Source organism: Oratosquilla oratoria, chromosome 25, assembly GCF_046742065.1.
Source record: "Oratosquilla oratoria isolate Oo_2021 chromosome 25, ASM4674206v1, whole genome shotgun sequence".
NCBI classification, from domain to species: domain Eukaryota; kingdom Metazoa; phylum Arthropoda; class Malacostraca; order Stomatopoda; family Squillidae; genus Oratosquilla; species Oratosquilla oratoria.
The window spans coordinates 48,486,731-48,514,489 of record NC_134801.1 but is presented as its reverse complement, the minus strand read 5'-3'; the positions used below and the strand labels follow the sequence as shown (position 1 = coordinate 48,514,489).

The 27,759-nt window shown below is 41.1% G+C and overlaps 5 protein-coding genes across 5 annotated transcripts; all 5 read left to right on the top strand.

Moving 5' to 3' along the window:
• Positions 1 to 614: 614 nt before the first annotated feature.
• On the top strand, positions 615 to 2,272 carry LOC143039132 (uncharacterized). Its single transcript, XM_076208990.1, has 3 exons — positions 615 to 623; positions 851 to 1,033; positions 1,850 to 2,272. Exons 1-3 carry the CDS (start codon positions 615 to 617, stop codon positions 2,270 to 2,272), a joined length of 615 nt encoding a protein of 204 aa, XP_076065105.1.
• A 5,836-nt stretch (positions 2,273 to 8,108) lies between these two features.
• On the top strand, positions 8,109 to 8,646 carry LOC143038770 (cuticle protein 19-like). The gene has a single exon (XM_076208301.1). It carries the CDS (start codon positions 8,161 to 8,163, stop codon positions 8,467 to 8,469), a length of 309 nt encoding a protein of 102 aa, XP_076064416.1. The 5' UTR covers positions 8,109 to 8,160; the 3' UTR covers positions 8,470 to 8,646.
• Positions 8,647 to 8,848: 202 nt separating this feature from the next.
• LOC143039131 (uncharacterized) lies at positions 8,849 to 14,927 on the top strand. The gene is made up of 4 exons (XM_076208988.1): positions 8,849 to 8,868; positions 10,411 to 12,402; positions 13,789 to 13,888; positions 14,511 to 14,927. The coding sequence occupies exons 1-4, from the start codon at positions 8,849 to 8,851 to the stop codon at positions 14,925 to 14,927; spliced, it is 2,529 nt and encodes an 842-aa protein (XP_076065103.1).
• Positions 14,928 to 19,000: 4,073 nt separating this feature from the next.
• LOC143039130 (cuticle protein 7-like) lies at positions 19,001 to 20,824 on the top strand. The gene is made up of 2 exons (XM_076208987.1): positions 19,001 to 19,009; positions 20,402 to 20,824. The coding sequence occupies exons 1-2, from the start codon at positions 19,001 to 19,003 to the stop codon at positions 20,822 to 20,824; spliced, it is 432 nt and encodes a 143-aa protein (XP_076065102.1).
• A 4,825-nt stretch (positions 20,825 to 25,649) lies between these two features.
• On the top strand, positions 25,650 to 26,949 carry LOC143039129 (uncharacterized). Its single transcript, XM_076208986.1, has 2 exons — positions 25,650 to 25,760; positions 26,539 to 26,949. The coding sequence occupies exons 1-2, from the start codon at positions 25,650 to 25,652 to the stop codon at positions 26,947 to 26,949; spliced, it is 522 nt and encodes a 173-aa protein (XP_076065101.1).
• The last annotated feature ends 810 nt before the right edge of the window (positions 26,950 to 27,759 follow it).

Sequence of the window (27,759 nt, the reverse complement as noted above, 5' to 3'; positions counted from 1 at the left end):
GAGCTACAAGAGGGAGAAACAAAACATCTGATTGGGTCTTTGAGCTGGCTGTATTAATTTGTATGGCGTTGTCTACATCAAATTAGGTAAACGGCGTCACCACTCGCTTTATTGTCCAGGAAACACCCTCACAGCTGAACAATAAGATCTTATAACTATAAAAAGATATATACCCAGGTATTCTTGAGAGTAAGAAGTTCACTCCAACTCACAATTCATGAAGGTCTCTCAGCATCGAAATCAAATCTGCAAGGTTGATGAATGGCTGGGAGGATTACCACTGTAATCATCTACAGACGCCCTCATCAAGTTGAAGGGCTTCCTATTGTGACTGATAACTAAGGATATCCTAATATCGTTTTGTCTGACACCAGGAGAATTCATTAAGCCAATAAGGGCGGGGGGGGGGACCTCCCTACACGCCCTTAAGCAAAAGGGTTACGCACAGACGCCGTCGGGCAAATCCTTGACGAAAACCAGAACAGAGTAGCTGATCCAACAGACGAACGCACAAGCGGACACTCCACAAAGGAAGGGTGGATGGGTGGGTTACTATATATATCCGAAGATTTTCCATACAACTGTGTCACACTTCGCTGAGCCCAGCCTGCACCATGATCAAGGTGTGTGAACTTCGTTAGTTGAACAAGAAAATAGTAACAATATCTTTATTCCTGTGGCGCACTCAGTGGAATTCTTTGAAACAAGAACATGTCGCCTTCGTTTCTGTCCCCGGCCTGGAGTGGAATTCAATCAATCGAGACTTCGTTTAGCTTAGAATCCGACTATCGGCTGCAAAATCGACGCCAGCTATTTGTCTAAGAATATCATATGGGGCACCAACCTCCAGAAAGGGTCTTCAAAATTCTTCATGTGGGAACGACCTCTCCTAAGCTTAAGAGTATTGCGGAGTCAAAAGTTGCATCGTGTACCTCAATGGTGCCACTTCCAGATCCTCTCTGAGAAACATATGGTACAAAGTGCATCAAGTGCATCACCGAGCCTAAGGGGGTCGATCTCTTCAAGTTGTATTGTACTTCATTGTTCTTGTTCTGGTTTGCGGCACATTACTGCACTTATTCCTTGGAAATTCTCCGATCTGTAGGAACCACAAACCTTCGATTGACGCCTTCACTTCGATTACATGGTTCACCACAATTTTTTCGAAGGCTGACTTGAGTGAGACCGTAACCACCGGCTAAAGGCGTTCGCTCCTTTGGCCCTTGGATGCCTTTCACCCGAAGTGTTCTGGCTGATGGATATATATATATATATATATATATATATATATATATATATATATATATATATATATATATATATATATATATATATTTATGTATATATATATATAATTTATATATATATATATATATATATATACGTGTGTGTGTGTGTATACAACTATATCTATATATACACACATACATATATATATATACATATATATATATATATAATATATATATATATATATATATATATATATATATATATATATATATATATATATATATATATATATTTGTGTGTGTGTGTGTGTGTGTGTCTGTGTGTGTGTGTGTGTGTGTGTGTGTGTGTGTGTGTGTGTGTGTGTGTGTGTGTGTGTGTGTGTGTGTGTGTGTGTGTGTGTGTGTGTGTGTGTGTGTGTGTGTGTGTGTGTGTGTCCACATGCTTAGTTGTATTTGTAACGTTTAACAAAATAAAAACAAAAGACAATGAAAATGAGTAGTTCACGTGGCTGCGTTACGTCACATACCATATTTAGTTGTTTGTGGTTTTGGGCTGATAAACTTTGCAATAGGAATTAGCATAGCATTCATCTTTAAACGTCCACTTTCTTCTTCAGGTCGTCTTCTTCGCCACCATCGTGGCTCTATCCCTGGCCGCCCCCAAGCCAGACTCTCCCCCGGCCTACGAATACCCTGCTCCTCCTCCTCCTCCTCCCGTCTACAAGGAGCCGGGGATGCCCTTCGAGTTCGCCTACGCCGTCAAGGACGACTACTCCGGCAACGACTTCTCCCACGACGAGAAGAGCGACGGCGACGTCACCTCAGGCTCCTACCGCGTCCTCCTGCCCGACGGCAGAACTCAGATCGTCACCTTCACCGCCGACCACCACAACGGCTACGTCGCTGAGGTCACCTACGAGGGCGAGGCCTCCTACCCTGCCCCGGCACCCTACCACCCACCTCCTCCCCCAGCACCCTACCACCCCCCACCTCCCGCTCCTCTTTACAAGCCTGCTCCAGCTTCCCCTGAAGAAGCCTAAGTCTAAAATCTGAGAAGTCACTGCAAGTCCTGTTTGCACCACACCATAGACGAAACTGAATCGACGCCCTGTTTTCTTTTGTCCCGAAGACTATGCATTTCTACCTTGTATTTATTGCACAAATCTTATCGAAACGATCATATTTTGCCTTTTATTCTTAAATCACCTGTAATTCCCCCTTCCCCGACCCTTGCTGTCCTCTACGCCTCGATATAAGTGTCTTAAAAGTTGCATGGACATCAAGGTGCATGTTCTCGTAAGCAATTAAGTAATTCTCACGAGCCTCTAGATGTTCTAGTGGCTGTGCCTTGTTCGTCTCGTAATGACCCAGAAGCTCTGATTACCAAATGTTTCTAGGATATGTATCTTGGTAGGTACCATGACTCCGACCTCGTATAGGTGAGAGTGTACAAGCAGGTTTGATGCAGTCTGCAGATAAACACGAGGAAATTTGGAAAAAAATAAAAGTTGCAAAGTCAAAGACTCCTGCTTGGAGTCTCCTCCAGACTTGATTGTGATCAGAACTTCGACCAGAGCAGCAGGGCTCACAATATTTGGAACAGTTCTCGTCCAGGGAGGAGTATGACCCTTCCTAAGAAGGATAAGATGACAGATTTTGGCTTAAACTGTTGGAATACTAATCTCCGTTCAAGCTATGATTTTGTAAGTTTTATGATATGCATAATCACTATGACAATACACCCTTTTTTTAAGTGTCACATATTAAGTTGACGGTGAAGATAAGTATTTCACCTCTTAAATTAGGCAAAGTAGTCAATGGGAAGTCGATGGCAAAAAAAGAAATAAAGAAAAAAGGAAAAGAAAAGAGAGAGGGAACCACTGCTTCAAATTCTAGATCGACGCCGGTGGTAGCGTAATCGGAAGCGTGCCGGCTTGATATCTGTTTTGTTGTGGGTTTGAATCCCGCAATCCTCGATGACTCCTAGCAGTTATTGTTAGTCCCTTAGACTAACAATAACCCAAAGGTGATGGCCTCGGCCGCAGCTACGCGTCTCCTGTCATAGGCCACTCACCTTATTACAGACTACAGTCCCAACACTTAACCGTGAAGTTTTCGGCCTGATTCCTACTGGTTGTACTTAAAACTATCAATCAGGCCACAGCTTAAAGTCTCTTGGTATGAACTTCTTTCATCCCTTTTGAAACGGAACATACATATATACATACATACATACATACATATATCAAAGGCTCCCTCCCCTTTACACTGGGGGTAGCCAAAAAGAAAAAGGCATAGAAACCACTCCCACCCATTCCATTTCCTATATATTCCACTCCCCTCCACCCTCCTCCCTCCCTCTTATCTTTGTGCCTCCTGAATGACGGGTTATCCCTGCATCCTGTCAACTGCCCTGGGTCAGAAGCAGTGTCGCAAGACACAGCACATCCACATGGAACATATTCACATTTATTCTTCAGATTTTCATGCGCCCTAGAGGCGGTAAGCAAATACCAGGAGGGACTTAGCTGCCGCTGAAACTGTCGATTTTACTTTGTGTGCTTTGACAGAAGATGATGAACTTGCGGAAAAAAAAAACATTGTGGCTAATGATGATGATGAACACTACATCATAAGATGCACTCCCAGCATTTGAAAACTTATATTCTAAGGTATCATGTTACATACCTCATGTTGTATGAAGAGTAAAATTCGAGACCTTTTCCTAGGCTTGAGAAACTAACAAAGCATCAGCATATTCTGATAAAAAAAAAAAACAGAAAACTCTAAATGAATCTTTATAATAATCAGATGAACATCGATTACAAGGAACAAATTAAGTAAATACACATTCATCTAACAACATAAATCATACTGATCGCCACGGTATAAATTTCATATCCAATACGTATATATATCTCCACATTTAGCTACAAATCACCACACATTAAATGGAAGAAATAAAAGTATTTCATACTTAAAGTCTTTTTCCAATAAATTTAGTGTCATGTTTTCAGTCACAGTCCTAGAATCTGCACAAATGAACAGAATTTAAGTATTTCATACTTAAAGTCTTTTTCAATATATTTAGTGTCATATTTTCAGTCACAGTCCTAGAATCTGCACAAATGAACAGAAATATGAAACCTGTACTCACAATTACAAGTCTCTTGAAAGTTAGAGAAAAATGCGTAAATAAGAACTATGCAGATAAAAACATGACAGAAAAATCAGGTGTCCAATATGTCGTAAACCAGAAAATTTAGGAGCTGAGAGAACCTTCGATATGGGAAATTACAGATTTATTAATGTTTAGATATTTGAAAAAAGAACAAAACACAAAATTTTAATAGTTTATATAAAATCTTAAGGAAATGTTTATTGGAGAGGTACTAACGAACTTCAAATTTGCTAGGCTAGGCTACGTTATGTTACTATTGAAATCATCAACACTCTCTTACTCTAAACTAAGTAATAAAAAGGTTACCCTGACCTGAGTAATGGCGTGTGCCTTTGCATCAATGGCGGTGATAACCTAAACTAACCTAACCTAACCTAGCCTAACCTAACCTAGACTAACCTAACCTAACCATTAGTGCTCACAAGCCGGAAACTAAGAAAAAAAAAATACTATAACCTGAGCGACGGCGCAGAACGACGGCGGAACACCTCGGACTTTCATCGATATGTGTGTGTGTGTGGGGGGGGGATTCTACAATTGATCCCATAAACACACACACACACACACACATATATACATATGTTATATATATATATATATATATATATATATATATACATATATATATATATATGTATATATATATTGTAAAACCAGGATAGCAAAATCAAAATACTGAAAAATGACAAGGTCTTCCAGCGAAAGATAATTAGGCATTTAAGGAAAATAAATATGAAAATCGAAGACTGACTTTTACATTTTGCCAAATATTTAGTATTCTTGGCAGGCCCCATCCCATCAGAAAACCTCAATCCCAACTCCAAATCCCCACCCCAACCCAAACAAACCCAACCCGCCACTCCACCCCACACGAGTCTCCTTTCCCCCTAAACCCTTCATGCCTCTCACCCACCAATCCCCCATCACATCCCCGCGTAAATCCCTACCACAACCTTAACCCTAGCCCTAACCCCCAACCTCCATCCTAACCCTATCCTTTACCCCCGCCCAAGCCTCTACCCTAGGCCCCCACTCACCTAGCCTCACCTCTCGCTTCTTATTGTTAACAACTTTATCCTGAGACTGAACTGATGCCTCGGACGAGCAATTGGGTGACCACAATGACATCCAAACAATTCTTGGTTGGCACCCAGGACACTAGGAATTGCACCTTTTTATCTAACACAGGAGTAAAGTCATAGAAGTACTTAACTCTACCTAGCCGTAGACCATATCAATGACTTCACAACACAACTCTAACAACCACACGTTTCTTATGATCATTTACGAATCTCTGATCACATTTTATTGTTTGGGTCAAAACCAAGAACACGCAAAACTCACGTCTATTTTACAGAACCCTTGGTATCAGGAATGTCATATGTCTTAATTTAATGTATCTGTATAAACCAACAATCATTTCACAAAAATCTTACCAGAATATAGGATGTGTGGGAACACAAATTAATCGGAATAGTATTTTCTTCCGACTCACACAGTTACACGTCAACAAAAGGTTTACTATAAGAGGAGTAGTTAATGGAAAGTGATATATAAGAAAACAATTATAAAAAAAAATGAAAATTATTTTCTAAAAGATACATATTAAACTGGTTTTTTTTTTTCTTAATTACGAAAACCGAAAATTATATTTAGAGCGGAAATTACTAAAGGAAAAACTTTTTTTTTTCCTATGCAGCCACCTAGGTTTTGGAAAGGAATAGAAAAACTAAGAGGTGTAGAAGAGATGATGTTCCAACGAGAGCAAATTCGAATGCAAAAGCTGCATGTAGTAACAAACAGCACTACAAGAGGGAGAAACAAAACATCTGACTGGGTCTTTGAGCTGGCTGTATTAATTTGTATGGCGTTGTCTACATCAAATTAGGTAAACGGCGTCACCACTCGCTTTATTGTCCAGGAAACACCCTCACAGCTGAACAATAAGATCTTATAACTATAAAAAGATATATACCCAGGTATTCTTGAGAGTAAGAAGTTCACTCCAACTCACAATTCATGAAGGTCTCTCAGCATCGAAATAAAATCTGCAAGGTTGATGAATGGCTGGGAGGATTACCACTGTAATCATCTACAGACGCCCTCATCAAGTTGAAGGGCTTCCTATCGTGACTGATCACTAAGGATATCCTGATATCGTTTTGTCTGACACCAGGAGAATTCATTAAGCCAATAAGGGCGGGGGGGGGGACCTCCCTTAAGCAAAAGAGTTACGCACAGACGCCGTCGGGCAAATCCTTGACGAAAACCAGAACAGAGTAGCTGATCCAACAGACGAACGCACAAGTGGACACTCCACAAAGGAAGGGTGGATGGGTGGGTTACTATATATATCCGAAGATTTTCCATACAACTGTGTCACACTTCACTGAGCACAGCCTGCACCATGATCAAGGTGTGTGAACTTCGTTAGTTGAACAAGAAAATAGTAACAATATCTTTATTCCTGTGGCGCACTCAGTGGAATTCTTTGAAACAAGAACATGTCGCCTTCGTTTCTGTCCACGGCCTAGAGCGAAATTCAATCAATCGAGACTTCGTTTAGCTTAGAATCCGACTATCGGCTGCAAAATCAACGCCTACTCTTTGTTTGAAAATATCATATGGGGCACCAACCTCCAGAAAGGGTTTTCAAAATTCTTCATACGGGAACGACCTCTCCTGAGCTTAAGAGTCTTGCAGAGTCAAAAGCTGTATCGTGTACCTCAATGGTGCCACTTCCAGATCATCTCTGAGAAACATATGGTACAAAGTGCATCAAGTGTATCACCGAGCCGAAGGGGGTCGATCTCTTCAAGTTGTGCTGATCGTACTTCATTGTTTTTGTTCTGGTTTGCGGCACATTATTGCACTTATGCGTCGGAAAGTCTCCGATCTGTAGGAGCCACAAACCTTCGATTGACGCCTTCACATCGATTGTATGGTTCACCACAATTTTTTCGAAGGCTGACTTGGGTGAGACCGTAACCACCGGCTAAAGGCGTTCACTCCTTTGGCCCTTTGATGCCTTTCACCCGAAGTGTTCTGGCCGATGGATATATATTTATATGTATATATATATATATATATATATATATATATATATATATATATGTATATATATATATTATATGTATATGTGTACATATATATATGTATATATATATATGTATATATATATATATGTATATATATATGTATATATATATATATATATATACACGTGTGTGTGTGTATACAACTATATATATATATACACATATGTATATATATACACATATATATATAATACATATATGTATATATATATATATATATATATATATATATATATATATATATATATACATATACATTTGTGTGTGTGTGTGTGTGTGTGTGTGTGTGTGTGTGTGTGTGTGTGTGTGTGTGTGTGTGTGTGTGTGTGTGTGTATGTGTGTGTGTGTGTCCAGATGCTTAGTTGTATTTGTAACGTTTAACAATATAAAAACAAAAGACCATGAAAATGAGTAGTTCACGTGGCTGCGTTACGTCACATACTATATTTAGTTGTTTGTGGTTTTGGGCTGATAAACTATGCAATAGGAATTACCATAGCATTCATCTTTAAACGTCCACTTTCTTCTTCAGGTCGTCTTCTTCGCCACCATCGTGGCCTTGTCCCTAGCCGCCCCCAAGCCAGACTCTCCCCCGGCCTACGAATACCCTGCTCCTCCTCCTCCTCCTCCCGTCTACAAGGAGCCGGGGATGCCCTTCGAGTTCGCCTACGCCGTCAAGGACGACTACTCCGGCAACGACTTCTCCCACGACGAGAAGAGCGACGGCGACGTCACCTCAGGCTCCTACCGCGTCCTCCTCCCCGACGGCAGAACTCAGATCGTCACCTTCACCGCCGACCACCACAACGGCTACGTCGCTCAGGTCACCTACGAGGGCGAGGCCTCCTACCCTGCCCCGGCACCCTACCACCCACCTCCTCCCCCAGCACCCTACCACCCCCCACCTCCCGCTCCTCTGTACAAGCCTGCTCCAGCTTCGGCCCCTGAAGAAGCCTAAGTCTAAAATCTGAGAAGTCACTGCAAGTCCTGGTTGCACCACACGATAGACGAAACTGAATCGACGCCCTATTTTCTTTTGTCCCGAAGACTATGCATTTCTACCTTGTATTTATTGCACAAATCTTATCGAAACGATCATACTTTGCCTTTTATTCTTAAATCACCTGTAATTCCCCCTTCCCCGACCCTTGCTGTCCTCTACACCTCGATATAAGTCTCTTAAAGGTTGCATGGACATCAAGGTGCATGTTCTCGTAAGCAATTAAGTAATTCTCACGAGCATCTAGATGTTCTAGTGGCTGTTCCTTGTTCGTCTCGTAATGACCCAGAAGCTCTGATTACCAAATGTTTCTAGGATATGTATCTTGGTAGGTACCATGACTCCGACCTCGTATAGGTAAGAGTGTACAAGACAAACACGAGGAAACTTGGAAAAAAAATAAAAGTTGCAAAGCCAAAGACTCCTGCTTGGAGTCACCTCCAGACTTGATTGTGATCAGAACTCCGACCAGAGCAGCAGGGCTCACAATATTTGGAACAGTTCTCGTCCAGGGAGAAGTATGACCCTTCCTAAGAAGGATAAGATGACAGATTTTGGCTTAGACTGTTGGAATACACAGCTTTTTCGTACAAGCTATGATTTTGTAAGTTTTATGATATGCATAATTACTATGACAATACACCTTTTTTTTAAGTGTCACATATTAAGTTGACAGTAAAGATAAGTATTTCACCTCTTAAATTAGACAAAGTAGTCAATGGGAAGTCGATGTCAAAAAAAAAAGAAAAAAAAAAGGAAAAGGAAAAAAAAAAAAAAAGAGAGAGAGGGAACCACTGCTTCAAATTCTAGATCGACGCCGGTGGTACCGTAATCGGAAGCGTGCTGGCCTGATATCTGTTTTGTTGTGGGTTTGAATCCCGCAATCCTCGATGACTCCTAGCAGTTATTGTTAGTCCCTTAGACTAACAATAACCCAAAGGTGATGGCCTCGGCCGCAGCTACGCGTCTCCTGTCATAGGCTACTCACCTTATTACTGACTCTAGTCCCAACACTTAACCATGAAGTCTTCGGCCTGATTCCTACTGGTTGTACTTAAAACTATCAATCAGGCTACAGCTTAAAGTCTCTTGGTATGAACTTCTTTCATCTCTTTTGAAATGGAACATACATACATATATACATACATTCATAGATATACCAAAGGCTCCCTCCCCTTTACACTGGGGGTAGCCAAAAAGAAAAAGGCATAGAAACCACTCCCACCCATTCCATTTCCTATATAGTCCACTCCCCTCCACCCTCCCTCTTATCTTGGTGCCTCCTGGATGACGGGTTATCCCTGCATCCTGTCCACTGCCCTGGGTCAGAAGCAGTGTCGCAAGACACAGCACATCCACAAGGAACATATTCACATTTATTCTTCAGATTTTCATGCGCCCTACAGGCTGTAAGCAAATGTTAAAGATACGACTATCGCCCAGTCGCCTTGCTAGGTGGCCTGTCGTCTGCTTCCCGCCATTTCTATATTTACTTGTTTTGAATTGGTTAGATTTGATTAATACCACCATTATCATTATAATGGTCTGCTATATATTTTTGATATGATTATGTTTGTGCATTTATTTGGATCCAGGGAAAGAGGGTAATTATTTACCATCTTTGAAATATCTTGTTTTTGTAAGCAAATAAACAGAATCGACGCCATATTTTTTATTTGAATCCCGCTCGATTTTTCTGGTAAAGCCGGCAGATATTGTGAGGTTTTTGAACATTACTCTTGGTGCCCAGACCCGGGAAACCCTATCTAAGTCCTTTAAGAATAAGGTTAACCCGTTTAAGGCTTGACACGATGTCTGAAGCTAAGAAAAAGAGAGCGTCAGCTGGGTGACGCGAAGCGTCAAGGAATTAGAAGATTTATTGAATGATGACGCTACCAGCCTCGAATTATTACAAGCTACCATTTGCATATTTGACAAGAGGCTTGCAGATCTTGAGAAGCACCACACGGCAGTGGAGTTGGAATTGAACTCTGACGAAGTAGAGTCAGATATGGATGAAACTGACAAGTTTCAAAGATCTGCCAGGAAGATTACAGCAAGGGTTGCCAAGCGCCTGAGGGATATGACTGTTGTAAGTGATTCTATCTTCATTTCTTCTAAGGATAGATCAGAGGTTAGGTTACCTAGTTTAGAGCTCCCTAAATATGCTGGCGAAGCTATAGAGTGGCAACCCTTCTGGGACCGCTTCGAAGCTCTGGTTGACCAGAGTGACTTGCCTGTTATAAGCAAGTTCTCATACCTGCAGTCCCTCCTTCGAGGAGAGGCACTTTCTGTCATTCGAGGCTTGGGGCTTACCGCTGCAAATTATAAGACAGCATGTGATCTACTCAAAGAGAGATTTGGTAGGACTGAAAGAATCGTATTCGCCCATGTGTCGGGCTTAATGAACGCTTCTTTGACGTCTAGAGCTAAAGGAGCTAATCAGTGTGACTCCCTATGGAAGTTACGAGACCAACTGTTGCGGCATATAAGAAGTTTGGAAGCCCTTGGGTTCAGCGGTAACCAGTATGGCATGGTGTTGACTCCTATCATCGTAGCTCGCCTACCACAGGACATCCGTCTGGAGTGGTCGAGGGAAAGTGCTGGACGTGAAGGCGATTTGGATTGGTTAATGAAGTTTCTGCAAACCGAGATCCAGCGTCGTGAACGATCGGAGATTTTTAAGGATTTGTCCATGGAGAAGAGCAACGCACCACAAGATGTCGAAAGAAGAAAAGTTAGTTCGGCTTCAGCCTTGCAGACGTCAGCTGAAGAAGGACCACAACAGTGTATGTTTTGTCAGAAGAGACACAAGTCCGAAAAGTGCAATCAGATATTGAGATTGGATATCCTTAGACGTGAAGAGAAAGTGAAATCCCTAGGACTTTGTTTTAAGTGCCTCGTCAAAGGACATATGTCCAAGGACTGTAGAGGAAAAGTGAAGTGTGCGCAGTGCTCCGGATATCACAATGTCTTGTTTTGCAGAACAGGCAAAACAATTTGTGTCACTAATAATTCACCAAGTAGACAGGGTGTCGCCCACACCCCCAGTGAACAAGTTAATAATGCAGTCGATACTGGTAGTGGTACTGTTGAGCATGTTGGCATCTCTCATGACCAGAGAGTTAAAAGGTCCACTGTCTTGCAAACTGCTAAGATCAAGACTAATAATGGGAAATCTGTTGATGCTATTGTCATGTTTGATTTAGGGGCAGACACTACTTATGTGAGCCATGATATTGTTAGAAGAATCAAACCTAAGTGGGTTACATCTAAGTACACTTCATACTCAACCTTTGGGAATAAGAAATCACAAAATAGAAGAGAACGGAATGTATATGATGTGAAAGTGATTGACACTCAGGGTAATCCCCACTCAATATTAGCGGTCGAAGTTGAGACCATTTGCTCACCCTTAAGCCGTCAAAGGATTCCCTCTGATGTTTTGCAGTCCCTTTCACATCTACAGTTAGCTGACGACTATGGACGTGATCGTGACCTCACTTTGGATATACTGATTGGTGTGGATAATTACTGGCGTTTTGTTTCCCCAGAGAACCTTATACGATGTGATGATTTAGTGGCCTTTGAGTCTGTGTTTGGTTGGATATTGTCTGGTTCTTGTATGAAAACCCAGGAAGAGAATGTATCTCACCAGATGTTATGTATGAGTACTGCTAAACCTGTTAATGAATCTGAGCTCCATGAATTTTGGAGCCTTGAAAGTATTGGAATTTGTGCTGGGAGGGATAAGCCTCCCAAAGACCCAGTGTTGAATAATTTTGAGAATTCAGTTAAGTTTGTTGATGGTAGGTATGAGGTTGCTCTTCCTTGGAAAAGTGATGTTTCCAAGTTGAGTCTGCTTGAAAATGAGACTGGAGCAAGGAAGAGGTTAGCCACGCTTAACTCTAAGTTTAAAAGGAACCCTAGTTTAAGACAAATTAAAAACAATTGGTTTACTAAAAAAAAAAATAGTGTAATCTTAGTTAATAAAAAGTGATATATAAAAAATGTCGTGAAAAAAAATCTAAAAATCTATATTAATTTGTGTTTGGGAATCTGTTAATCACAAGCACCAAAAATTATATTTGGAGCGGAAACTACTAAGGAGAAAATATGAAGAAAAAAAAAATCATTATTTGTATTTGCCACCCCCTGGGTTTTACACAACAAGAGAAAAAGGGGTGTAGAAGAGATGATGTTCCAGCGAGAGCAAATTCGAATGCAAAAGCTGTATTAATTTGTATGGCGTTGTCTAGAGCAAATTAGATACACGGCATCACTACTCGCTTTATTGTCCAAGAAACACCCTCACAGCTGAACGACAAGATTTTATAACTAACAGAAAAAATATATATATCCATGCATTCTTCAGAGTAAGAGGTTCACCCCAACTCACAATTCATGAAGGTCTCTCAGCATCGAAATAAAATCTGCAAGGCTGATGAATAGCTGGGAGGATTACCACTGTAATCATCTACAGACGCCCTAATCAAGTTGAAGGGCTTCCTATTGTGGCTGATAACTAAGGATATCCCGATATCGATTTGTCTGGCACCAGGAGAATTCATTAAGCCAATGAGGGCGGGCTCCCTACACGCCCCTAAGCAAAAGGGTTACGCACAAACGCCTTCGGGCAAATCCTTGACAACAACAAGAGCAGAGTAGTTGATCCAACAGACGAACGCACAAACGAACACTACACAAAGGAAGGGTGGATGGGTGGGTCACTATATATAACCGAAGATTTTCCATACAACTGTGTCACACTTCGCTGCGCACAGCCTGCACCATGATCAAGGTGTGTGAACTCTGTTACTTGAAAAAGAAAATAGTAACAATAGCTTTATTTCTGTGGCGCACCGTGGATTTCTTTGAAACAAGAACTTGACGCCTTCATTTCTGGCCCCGGCCGAGTGGAATTCAATCAATCGAGACCTCGTTTAGCTTGGAATCCGATTATCGGCTGCAAAATCGACGCCTGCTATTTGTCTAAGAATATCATAAGGCGCACCCACCTGTGGAAAGGGTTTTCAAAATTCTTCATTCGGGAACGACCACTCCTGTGCCAAAGAGCATTGCAGAGTCAAAAACTGCATCATGTACCTCAATGGTGCCAGTCTCAGATCCTCTCCGGACAAAAAGACCGACAACAGACAGAACAAAATGCATCAAGTGCACCACCGAGCCGAAGGGGCTCAATTTCTTCAAATAGTGCTGATCGTACTTCATTGTTTTAGTTCTGTTTTGCGGCACATGATTGCACCTATGCGATAGGAAGCCTCCGAACTGTAGGAGTCACAAACTTTCGATTGACTCCTTCACTTCGATTGCATGGCTCACCACAGTTTCTTCGAAGGCTGACTTGCGTGGGACCGTAAGCACCGGCTAAAGGCGTTCGCTCCTTTGGCCCCTTGATGCCTTTCACCCAGAGTGTTTTGGCCGATGCATATATATACATATATATATATATATATATATATATATATATTATATATATATATATATATATATATATATACATACATTTTAACAACCACAATGCACTTTAATTCTAAGCCATCAATGGAGGCCGACATGCATAAATTGAAATGCGATACTGTACACACACACACACATACACACGCACACATACACACGCACACATACACACGCACACACACACACACACACACACACACACACACACACACACACACACACACACAAATATATATATATATATATATACTGTGTGTGTGTGTGTGTGTGTGTGTGTGTGTGTGTGTGTGTGTGTGTGTGTGTGTGTGTGTGTGTGTGTGTGTGTGTGTGTGTGTGTCCACATGATTGGTTGTATTTGTAACGTTTTACAAAATAGAAACAAAAGACAATGAAAATGAGTAGTTCACGTGGCTGCGTTACGTCACATACCATAGTTAGTTGTTTGTGGTTTGGTTTGATAATCTTTGCAATAGGACTTAGCATAGCATTCATCTTTAAACGTCCACTTTCTTCTTCAGGTCGTCTTCTTCGCTACCATCGTGGCCCTGTCCCTGGCCGCCCCCAAGCCAGACTCTCCCCCGGCCTACGAATACCCCGCCCCTCCTCCTCCCGTCTACAAGGAGCCGGGGATGCCCTTCGAGTTCGCCTATGCCGTCAAGGACGACTACTCCGGCAACGATTTCTCCCACGACGAGAAGAGCGACGGCGACGTCACCTCAGGCTCCTACCGCGTCCTCCTCCCCGACGGCAGAACTCAGATCGTCACCTTCACCGCCGACCACCACAACGGCTACGTCGCTCAGGTCACCTACGAGGGCGAGGCCACCTACCCTGCCCCGGCGCCCTACCACCCACCTCCTCCCCCAGCACCCTACCACCCCCCACCTCCCGCTCCTCTTTACAAGCCTGCTCCAGCTTCCCCTGAAGAAGCCTAAGTCTAAAATCGAAGAAGTCACTGCAAGTCCTGGTTGCACCACACGATAGACGAAACTGAACCGACGCCCTGTTTTCTTTTGTCCTGAAGACTATGCATTTCTACCTTGTATTTATTGCACAAATCTTATCGAAACGATCATACTTTGTTTTTTATTCTTAAATCACCTGTAATTTCCCCTTCCCCGACCCTTGCTGTCCTCTACACCTCGATATAAGTCTCTTAAAGGTTGCATGGACATCAAGGTATATGTTCTCGTAAGCAATTAAGTAATTCTCACGAGCCTCTAGATGTTCTAGTGGTTGTTCCTTGCTCGTCTCGTAACGACCCAGAAACTCTGTTTACCATATGTTTCTAGGATATGTATCTTGGTAGGTACCATGACTCCGACCTCGTATAGGTGAGAGTGTACATGCAGGTTCGAAGAAGTCTGCAGACAAACACGAGGAAACTTGGAAAAAATAAAAGTTGCAAAGCCAAAGACTCCTGCTTGGAGTCACCTCCAGACTTGATTGTGATCAGAACTTCGACCAGAGCAGCAGGTCTAACAATATCCAGGGAGGAGCATGACCCTTCCTAAGAAGAATACTAATGTTCTAGGGTGGGATAGGATGACAGATTTTGGCTTAAACTGTTGGAATACTAATCTCCGTACAATCTATGATTTTGTTAGATTTATGATATGCATAATTACTATGACAATACACCCTTTTTTTTAAGTGTCACATATCAAGTTGACAATAAAGATAGGTACTTCACCTCTGAAATTAGACAATCTTGTCAATGGGAAGTCGATGTCAAAAAAAAAAAAAAAAAAAAAAAGGAGCGAGAATCACTGCTCCAAATCTTAGATCGACGCCGATGGTAGCGTAATCGGAAGCGTGCTGGTCTGATATATGTTTTGTTGTGGGTTTGAATCCCGCAATCCTCGCTGACTCCATGCAGTTATTGTTAGTCCCTTAGCATAGGCTACTCACCATATTTCTGACTATAGTCCCAACACTTAACCATGAAGTCTTCGGCCTGATTCCACTGGTCGTACTTAAAACTATCAATCAGGCTACAGCTAAGGTCTTTTGGTATGAACTTCTTTCATCTCTTTTGAAATGGAGCATATTCACATTTATTCTTCAGATTTTCATGCGCCTTAGAGGCGGTAAACAAATACCAGGAGGGACTTAGCTGTCGCTGAAACTGTCATTTTTATTTTGTGTGCTTAGACAGAAGATGATGAACTTGCGAAAAAAACAACATTCTGGCTAATGATGATGATGAACACTACACCATACGATCCACTCCCAACATTTGAAAATTCGAGACCTTTTCCTAGGCTTCAGAAACTAAAAAAGCATCAACATATTCTAAAAAAAACAGACAACTCTAAATGAATCTTTATAATAATCAGATGAACATCGATTACAAGAAACAAATTAAGTAAATACACATTCATCTAACAACATAAATCATACGGACCACCACGGTATAAATTTCATATCCAATACGTATGTATATATCTCCACATTTAGCTACAAATCACCACACACTAAATGGAAGAAATAAAAATATTTCATACATAAAGTCTTTTTTCAATAAATTTAGTGTCAAGTTTTCAGTCAGTCCCTGAATCTGCACAAATGGACAGAAATATGAAACGTAATTACAAGTCTCTTGAAATTAGGATAAAATTGCGTAAATAAGAATTATGCAGATAAAAACATGACAGAAAAATATGTCCAATATGTCGTAAACCAGAAAATTTAGGAGCTGAAAGAAACATTGATATGGGAAAAATATAGACTTATTAATGTCCAGATATTTGAAAAAAGAACAAAACACAAAATTTGAATAGTTTATGTAAAATCTTATAGACATGTTTATTGAAGAGGTACTAACAAACTTCAAATTTGCTAGGCTAGGCTAGGTTAGGTTACTATCAAGATCATCAACGCTTACTCTAAACTAAGTAATAAAAACGTTACCCTGAACTGAGTAACGGCATGCGCCTTCGCATCAATGGCGGTGATAACCTAAACTAAACTAACCTAACCTAACCATTAGTACTCACAAACCGGAAACTAAGAAAAAAAATACCATAACCTGAGGGACGGCGCAGACGGACGGCGGAACACCTCGGACTTTAATCGATATGTGTGTATGTGTGTGTGTGTGGGGAGGGGTCCTGCAATTGATCATACACACACACACACACACACACACACACACACACACACACACACACACACACACACACACACACACACACATATATATATATATATATATATATATATATATATATATATATATTGTAAAACCGGGGCAGTAAAATTAAAATAATGAAAAATGACAAGGCCTTCCAACGAAAGATACTTAGGCACTTAAGGAAATAAATATAAAATTAAAGACTGACTTTTACATTCTGCCAAAAGATTAGCATTCTTGGCAGGCCCCCATCCGACCAGTAAACCTCAATCCCAAATCCAAATCCCCATGCCAACCCAAACAAACCCAACCCGTCACTCCACCCCCCACGAGTCTCCTTTCCCACCAAACCCTACACCCTCACCCACAAATCCCCCATCACGTCCCCACGCAAACCCCTACCACAACCTTAACCCTAGCCCCATCCCCCAACCTCCACCCTAACCCTATTCTCCACCCCCACCTTAACACACACCCCAACCCCCACCCATCCAGCCTCACCTCTCGCTTCTTATTGTTGACAACCTTATCCTGAGACTGCAATGATGCCTTGGACAAGTCAATTGGGTGACCACAATGACATCCAAACAATTCTTGGTTGGCACCCAGGACACTAGGAATTGCACCTCTTTATCTAACACAAGAGTAAAGTCATAGAAGTATTTAGCTCTACCTAGCCGTAGACCATATTAATGACTTCACAACACAACTTTAACAACCACACGACTTGCTAAACAACAATAAAACATCAGATTTTATTGTTTGGGTCAAAACCAACAACACGCATAACTCACGTCTATTTTACAAATTCCTTTGGACCAGGCATATCATATGTCTTAATTTAATGTATCTGTATAAACCAACTATCATTCCACAAAAATCTTACCTGAATATAGAGTGTGTGGGAACATAAATTAATCGAAATAATATTTTCTTCCGACTTACACAGTTACACGTCAACAAAAGTTTCGCTAAAAAAGCAGTCGTGTAATCTTAGTTAATAGAAAGTGATATATAAAAAATGTCATGAAAAAATTAAAAACAATTGGTTTACTAAAAAAAAATAGCGTAATCTTAGTTGATAGAAAGTGATATGTAAAAAATGTCATATAAAAATGAAAAAATCTAGAAATATATATTAATTTGTGTTTGGGAATTTGTTAATTACAAACACCAAAAATTATATTTGGAGCGGAAATTACTAGAGAGAGAAAAAAAAAAGAATGTATTTGCAACCACCTGGGCTTTAGAAAAAATAGAAAAAGTAATCGGGTGTAGAAGAGGTGATGTTCCAGCGAGAGCAAATTCGAATGCAAAAGCTGTATTAATTTGAGTAAATTAGGTAAATGGCATCACCACTCACTTTATTGTACAAGAAACACCCTCACAGCTGAACAATAATATCTTATAACTAACAGAAAAAATATATATATCCATGCATTCTTTAGAGTAAGAAGTTCACCTCAACTCACAATTCATGAAGGTCTATCAGCATCCAAAAAAAATCTGTAAGGTTCGTGAATAACTGGAACGATTACCACTGTAATCATATACAGACGCCCTCATCAAGTTGAAGGGCTTCCTATTGTGATTGATAACTAAGGATATCCTAATATCGATTTGTCTGGCACCAGGAGAATTCATTAAACCAATAGGAGCGGGGGGGGGGCTCCCTACACGCCCCTAGGCAAAAGGGTTACGCAAAGACGCCGTAGGGCAAATCCTTGACGAAAACTAGAACAGAGTAGTTGATCCAACAGACGAACGCACAAACGAACACTACACAAAGGAAGGGTGGATGGGTGGGTCACTATATATAACCGAAGATTTTCCATACAACTGTGTCACACTTCGCTGAGCACAGCCTGCACCATGATCAAGGTGTGTGAACTCTGTTACTTGAACAAGAGAATAGTAACAATAGCTTTATTTCTGTGGCGCACCGTGGATTTCTAGAAACATGAACATGATGCCTTCGTCTCTGGCCCCAGTCAAGTGAAATTCAATCAATTGAGACCTCATTCAGCTTGGAATCCGACTATCGGCTGCAAAATCGACACCTGCTATTTGTCTAAGAATATCATAAGGCGCACCCACCTGTGGAAAGGGTTTTCAAAAGTCTTCATTCGGGAACGACCACTCCTGTGATGAAGAGCATTGCAGAGTCAAAAACTGCATCATGTACCTCAGTGGTGCCAGTCTCAGATCCTCTCCGGACAAAAAGACCGACAACAGACAGAACAAAAAACATCAAGTGCACTACCGAGCTGAAGGGGGTCAATTTCTTCAAATAGTGCTGATCGTACTTCATTGTTTTTGTTCTGGTTTGCGGCACATGATTGCACCTATGCGATAGGAAGCCTCCGAACTGTAGCAGTCACAAACCTTCGACTGACTCCTTCACTTCGATTGCATGGTTCACCACAGTTTTTCTCGAAGGCTGACTTATGTGGGACCGTAACCACCGGTTAAGGCGTTCGCTCCTTTAGCCCCTTGATGCCTTTCACCCAGTGTTCTGGCCGATGCATATATATATGTATATGTATATGTATATATATATATATATATATATATATACATATATATATATATATATATATATGTATTCATATACATTTTAACAACCGCAATGCATTTTAATTCTAAACCATCAATGGAGGCCGACATGCAGAAATTGAAATGCGGTACCGTACACACACACACACACACACACACACACACACACACACACAATTCCTATTGTAAAGATTATCAACCCAAATCACAAACAACTAACCATGGTATGTGACGTAACGCAGCCACGTGAACTACTCATTTTCATTGTCTTTTGTTTCTGTTTTGTTAGACGTCACAAATACAACCAATCATGTGGACACACACACACACACACACACACACACACACACACACACACACACACACACACACACACACACACACACACACACACACACATATATATATATATATATATATATATATATATATATATTTGTGTGTGTGTGTGAGTGTGTGTGTGTGTGTGTGTGTGTGTGTGTGTGTGTGTGTGTGTGTGTGTGTGTGTGTGTGTGTGTGTGTGTGTGTGTGTGTGTCCGCATGCTTGGTTGTATTTATGACGTTTAACAAAACAAAAACAAAAGACAATGAAAATGAGTAGTTCACGTGGCTGCGTTACGTCACATACCATAGTTAGTTGTTTGTGGTTTGGTTTGATAATCTTTACAATTGGAATTAGCATAGCATTCATCTCTAAACGTCCACTTTCTTCTTCAGGTCGTCTTCTTCGCCACCATCGTGGCCCTGTCCCTGGCCGCCCCCAAGCCAGACTCTCCCCCGGCCTACGAATACCCTGCTCCTCCTCCTCCTCCTCCCGTCTACAAGGAGCCGGGGATGCCCTTCGAGTTCGCCTACGCCGTCAAGGACGACTACTCCGGCAACAACTTCGCCCACGACGAGAAGAGCGACGGCGACGTCACCTCAGGCTCCTACCGCGTCCTCCTCCCCGACGGCAGAACTCAGATCGTCACCTTCACCGCCGACCACCACAACGGCTACGTCGCTCAGGTCACCTACGAGGGCGAGGCCACCTACCCTGCCCCGGCGCCCTACCACCCACCTCCTCCCCCAGCACCCTACCACCCCCCACCTCCAGCTCCTCTTTACAAGCCTGCTCCAGCTTCCCCTGAAGAAGCCTAAGTCTAAAATCTGAGAAGTAACTGGAAGTCCTGGTTGCACCACACGATAGACGAAACTGAATCGACGCCCTGTTTTCTTTTGTCCCGAAGACTATGCATTTCTACCTTGTATTTATTGCACAAATCTTATCGAAACGATCATACTTTGCCTTTTATTCTTAAATCACCTGTAATTCCCCCTTCCCCGACCCTTGCTGTCCTCTACACCTCGATATAAGTCTCTTAAAGGTTGCATGGACATCAAGGTGCATGTTCTCGTAAGCAATTAAGTAATTCTCACGAGCATCTAGATGTTCTAGTGGCTGTTCCTTGCTCGTCTCGTAATGACCCAGAAGCTCTGATTACCAAATGTTTCTAGGATATGTATCTTGGTAGGTACCATGACTCCGACCTCGTATAGGTGAGAGTGTACAAGCAGGTTCGATGCAGTCTGCAGACAAACACGAGGAAACTTGGGAAAAAATAAAAGTTGCAAAGCCAAAGACTCCTGCTTGGAGTCGCCTCCAGACTTGATTGTGATCAGAACTCCGAACGGAGAAGCAGGGCTCATAATATTTGGAGCAGTTCTTATCCGAAGGATAAGATGACAGATTTTGGCTTAAACTGTTGGAATACTAATCTCCGTACAAGCTATGATTTTGTAAGTTTTATGATATGCATAATCACTATGACAATACACCCTTTTTTTAAGTGTCACATATTAAGTTGACAGTAAAGATAAGTATTTCACCTCTTAAATTAGACAAAGTAGTCAATGGGAAGTCGATGGAAAAAAAAAAGGAAAAAAAAGGAAAAGAAAAGAAAAGAGAGAGGGAACCACTGCTTCAAATTCTAGATCGACGCTGGTGGTAGCGTAATCGGAAGTGTGCTGGCCTGATATCTGTTTTGTTGTGGGTTTGAATCCCGCAATCCTCGATGACTCCTAGCAGTTGTTGTTAGTCCCTTAGACTAACAATAACCCAAAGGTGATGGCCTCGGCCGCAGCTACGCGTCTCCTGTCATAGGCTACTCACCTTATTACTGACTCTAGTCCCAACACTTAACCATGAAGTCTTCGGCCTGATTCCTACTGGTTGTACTTAAAACTATCAATAAGGCCACAGCTTAAAGTCTCTTTGTATGAACTTCTTTCATCTCTTTTGAAATGGAACATACATACATATATACATAAATACATACATACATACATATATCAAAGGCTCCCTCCCCTTTACACTGGGGGTAGCCAAAAAGAAAAAGGCATAAAAACAACTCCCACCAATTCCATTTTCTATATATTTCACTCCCCTCCACCCTCCTCTCTCCCTCTTATCTTGGTGCCTCCTGGATGACGGGTCATCCCTGCATCCTGTCCACTGCCCTGGGTCAGAAGCAGTGTCGCAAGACACAGCACATCCACATGGAACATATTCACATTTATTCTTCAGATTTTCATGCACCCTTGAGGCGGTAAGCAAATACCAGGAGGGACATAGATGATGAACTTGCGAAAAAAAACAAACATTGTAGCTAATGATGATGATGAACACTACATCATAAGATGCACTCCCAGCATTTGAAAACTTATATTCTAAGGTATCATGTTACATACCTCATGTTGTATGAACATTAAAATTCCGAGACCTTTTCCCAGGCTTAAGAAACTAACAAAGCATCACCATATTTTGAAAACAATAACAGAGAACTCTAAATGAATCTTTATAATAATCAGATGAACATCGATTACAAGGAACAAATTAAGTAAATACACATTCATCTAACAACATAAATCATACGGAACGTCATGGTATAAATTTCATATCCAATACGTATATCTCCACATTTAGCTACAAATCACCACACATTAAATGGAAGAAATAAAAGTATTTTATACTAAGTCTTTTTCAACAAATTGAGTGTCATGTTTTCAGTCACAGTCCCAGAATCTGCACAAATGAACAGAATTCAAGTATTTCATACTTAAAGTCGTTTTCAATAAATTTAGTGTCATGTTTTCAGTCACAGTCCTAGAATCTGCACAAATGAACAGAAATATGAAACCTGTACTCACAATTACAAGTCTCTTGAAAGTAATAGAAAAATGCGTAAATAAGAACTATGCAGATAATAACATGACAGAAAAATCAGGTGTCCAAAATGTCGTAAACCAGAAAATTTAGGAGCAGAGAGAACCTTCGATGTGGGAAATTATAGATTTATTAATGTTTAGATATTTGAAAAAATAACAAAACACAAAATTTGAAAAGTTTATGTAAAATCTTAAGGACATGTTTATTGGAGGGGTACTAACGAACTTCAAATTTGCTAGGCTAGGCTAGGTTAGGTTACTATCAAGATCATCAACGCTCTCATACTCTAAAATAAGTAATAGAAACGTTACTCTGACCTGAGTAACGGCGTGTGCCTTTGCATCAATGGCGGTGATAACCTAAACTAACCTAACCTAACCTAACCTAACCATTAGTGCTCACAAACCGGAAACTAAGAAAAAATTACCATAACCTGAGGGACGGCGCAGAGGGACGGCGGAACACCTCGGACTTTCATCGATATGTGTGTGTGTGGGGGGGGGGATTCTACAATTGATCCCACATACACACACACACACACACACACACACACACACACACACACACATATACATATATATGTACATATATATATTATATATATATATATATATATATATATATATTGTAAAACCAGTATAGAAAAATTAAAATAGTGAAAAATTACAAGGCCTTCCAGCGAAAGATATTTAGGCACTTAAGGAAAATATACATGAAAATTGAAGACTGACTTTTACATTCTGCCTAATGTTTAGCATTCTTGGCAGGCCCCCATCTCACCAGTAAACCTCAATCCCAAATCCAAATCCCCAAGCCAACCCAAACAAACCCAACCCGCCACTCCACCCCACACGAGTCTCCTTTCCCACCAAATCCTAACCCCTTACCCCCTCACCCACCAATTCCCCATCACATCCCCGCGTAATCCCCTACCACAACCCTAACCCCAACCCCCAACCTCCACCCTAACCCCATTCTCCACCCCCACCTTAACACACCCTAGCCCCCACCCACCCAGCCTCACCTCTCGCTTCTTATTGTTAACAACTTTATCCTGAGACTGAACTGATGCCTCGGACGAGCAATTGGGTGACCACAATGACATCCAAACAATTCTTGGTTGGCACCCAGGACACTAGGAATTGCATCTCTTTATCTAATACAAGAATAAAGTCATAGAAATACATAACCCTACCTAGCTGTAGACCATATTGATGACTTCGCAACACAACTTTAACAACCACACGACTTGCTAAACAACAATAAAACATACACTTAATTGTACGTTTCTTATGATCATTTACGAATCTCTGATCAGATTTTATTGTTTGGGTCAAAACAAAGTACAAGCGTAACTCACGTCTATTTTACAAATTCATTGGGACCAGGCATATCATGTTTTAATTTAATGTATCTGTATAAACCAACTATCATTTCACAAAAATCTTACTTTAATACATGGTGTGTGGGAATAAAATTAATTGAAATAATATTTTCTTCCGACTCACACAGTTACACATCAACAACAGGTTTACTAAAAATGCAGTCGTGTAATTTTGAATAGAAAGTGATATATAAAAAATGTCAAGAAAAAATGAAAAAGAATTGGTTTACTAAAAAAGGAACAGTAGTGTAATCTTAGTTAATAGAAAGTGATATATAAAAAAGGTCATGAAAAAATGAAAAAATCTAAAAATATATACTAATTTTTGTTGGGGAAATTGTTAATCACAAACACCAGAAATTATATTTGGAGCAGAAATTACTTAGGCGAAAATAAAAAAAAGATAAAAAATAAAAAATTATTTGTTTTTGCCACCCCCTGGGTTTTAGACAGAAATAGAGAAAGGGGTGTAGAAGAGATGATGTTCCAGCGAAAGCAAATCGAATGCAAAAGCTGTATTAATTTGTATGGCGTTGTCTAGAGCAAATTAGATAAACGGCATCACCACTAGCTTTATTGTACAAGAAACACCCTCACAGCTGAACAATAAGATTTTATAACTAACAGAAAATATATATATATATATATATCCATGCATTCTTTAGAGTAAGAAGTTCACCTCAACTCACAATTCATGAAGGTCTCTCAGCATCGAAATAAAACCTACAAGGTTGTTGAATACCTGGGAGATTACCACTGTAATCATCTACAGATGCCCTCATCAAGTTGAAGGGCTTCCTATTGTGACTCATAACTAAGGATATCCTCATATCGATTTGTCTGGCACCAAGAGAATTCATTAAGCCAATGAGGGCGTGAGGGTGGACCTCCCTACACGCCCCTAGGCAAAAGGGTTACGCATAGACGCCTTCGGGCAAATCCTTGACGAAAACCAGAGCGGAGTATCTGATCCAACAGACGAACGCACAAGCGAACGCTACACAAAGGAAGGGTGGATGGGTGGGTCACTATATATAACCGAAGATTTTCCATACAACTGTGTCACACTTCGCTGAGCACAGCCTGCACCATGATCAAGGTGTGTGAACTCCGTTAGTTGAACAAGAAAATAGTAACAATAGCTTTATTTCTGTGGCGCACCGTGGATTTCTTTGAAACAAGAACTTGACGCCTTCGTCTCTGTCCCCGGCCTGGAGTGGAATTCAATCAATCGAGACATAATTTAGTTTGGAATCCGATTATCGGCTGCAAAATCGACGCCTGCTATTTGTCTAAGAATATGATATGGCGCCCCCACCTGCTGAAAGGTTTTCCAAAATTCTGAAGAGTAATGCAGAGTCAAAAACTGCATCATGTACCTCAATGGTGCCAGTCTCAGATTCTCTTCGGACAAAAAGACCGACAACAGACAGAACAAAATGCATCAAGTGCACTACCGAGCTGAAGGGGGTCAATTTCTTCAAGTAGTGCTGATCGTACTTCATTGTTTTTGTTCTGGTTTGCGGCACATGATTGCACCTATGCGATAGGAAGCCTCCGAACTATAGGAGTCACAAACCTTCGATTGACGCCTTCACTTCGATTGCATGGTTCACCACAGTTTTATCGAAGGCTGATTTACGTGGGTCCGTAACCACCGGCTAAAGGCGTTCGCTGTTTTAGCCCCTTGATGCCATTCACCCAGTGTTTTGGCCGATGCATATATATATATATATATATATGTATATATATATATATATATATATATATTAGCACAGCGTAATGTAATAGCACATTGGTAAAATAAAACTTGTTAACCCACTGTCGGAGAAAAGAAATCAGAAATACTAATTATCTGTATATTTCGACCACTGACTGTGATCGTCTTCAGCAGAATGATACAAAGAATAGAGTTAACAAGTATAAATATGGACAGGGAGAGAACAATTAGGAGACGCGTACAAGGGGACTCAAGTTACTTGGGGTTGGTATGTGGGAATCTGTCCTGCCGCTTTCATAATCAATTTGTTTGCTGCCATCCATGTGATCCAGTCTGGTGACCATTGACCTTTCGATAAATTAAAATTGGGTAGGTGTATTTGTGACGTCTAACAAAACAGAAACAAAAGACAATGAAAATGAGTAGTTCACGTGGCTGCGTTACGTCACATACCATAGTTAGTTCTTTGTGGTTTGGGTTGATAATCTTTACAATAGGAATTAGCATAGCATTCATCTCTAAACGTCCACTTTCTTCTTCAGGTCGTCTTCTTTGCCACCATCGTGGTCCTGTCCCTAGCCGCCCCCAAGCCCGACTCTCCCCCGGCCTACGAATACCCCGCCCCTCCTCCTCCCGTCTACAAGGAGCCGGGGATGCCCTTCGAGTTCGCCTACGCCGTCAAGGACGACTACTCCGGCAACAACTTCTCCCACGACGAGAAGAGCGACGGCGACGTCACCTCAGGCTCCTACCGCGTCCTCCTGCCCGACGGCCGAACTCAGATCGTCACCTTCACCGCCGACCACCACAACGGCTACGTCGCTGAGGTCACCTACGAGGGCGAGGCCACCTACCCTGCCCCGGCGCCCTACCACCCACCTCCTCCCCCAGCACCCTACCACCCCCCACCTCCAGCTCCTCTTTACAAGCCAGCTCCAGCTTCTGCACCTTAAGAAGCCTAAATCTAAAATCTGAGAAGTCACTGCAAGTCATGGTTGCACCACAGGATAGACGAAACTGAACCGACGCCCCGTTTTCTTTTGTCCAGAAGATTCTGCATTTCTACCTTGTATTTATTGCACAAATCTTATCGAAACGATCATACTTTGCCTTTTATTCTTAAATCACCTGTAATTCCTCCTCCCCCGACTCTTGCTGTCCTCTACACCTCGAAATAAGTGTCTTAAAGGTTGCATGGACATCAAGGTACACTGTCTCGGAAACAATCATGTTATTCTTACGAGCCTCTAGATGTTCTAGTGGCTGTTCCTTGCTCGTCTCGTAACGACCCAAAAACTCTGATTACCAAATCTTTCTAGGATATGTATCTTGGTGGGTATTATGACTCCGACCTCGTATAGGTGAAAGTATGCAAGCAGTTTTGAAGCAGTCTGTAGACAAATACGGGGAAAATTGGAAAAAATAAAAGTTGCAAAGCCAAAGACTCGTACACACACACACACACACACACACGCACTCACTCACACACACACACACACACACACACACACACACACACACACACACACATATATATATATATATATATATATACACATATACATATATATATACATATATATATACATATATATATACATATATATACAGTATGTATATATATACATACATATATACATATATATATATATATATATGTACAGTATGTATATATATAAATATACATATATATATATATATATATATATATATATATATATATATATATATATTGTACGAGTTTATGTGTGTGAATGACTGCG

Excerpts from the sequence above, each read along its gene's own strand:
- LOC143039132 (XM_076208990.1), top strand. Across the intron at positions 1,034-1,849 it reads CGATCTCTTCAAGTTGTATT|GTCGTCTTCTTCGCCACCAT; the intron begins GTACTTCATTGT and ends TTTCTTCTTCAG.
- LOC143038770 (XM_076208301.1), top strand. The coding sequence starts at position 8,161 with ATGCCCTTCGAGTTCGCCTACGCCGTCAAGGACGACTACTCCGGCAAC.
- LOC143039131 (XM_076208988.1), top strand. The coding sequence starts at position 8,849 with ATGACTCCGACCTCGTATAG. Across the intron at positions 12,403-13,788 it reads GAGACTGGAGCAAGGAAGAG|GAAGCCTCCGAACTGTAGGA; the intron begins GTTAGCCACGCT and ends CCTATGCGATAG. Across the intron at positions 13,889-14,510 it reads AGGCTGACTTGCGTGGGACC|GTCGTCTTCTTCGCTACCAT; the intron begins GTAAGCACCGGC and ends TTTCTTCTTCAG.
- LOC143039129 (XM_076208986.1), top strand. The coding sequence starts at position 25,650 with ATGTACCTCAATGGTGCCAGTCTCAGATTCTCTTCGGACAAAAAGACC. Across the intron at positions 25,761-26,538 it reads AAGGGGGTCAATTTCTTCAA|GTCGTCTTCTTTGCCACCAT; the intron begins GTAGTGCTGATC and ends TTTCTTCTTCAG.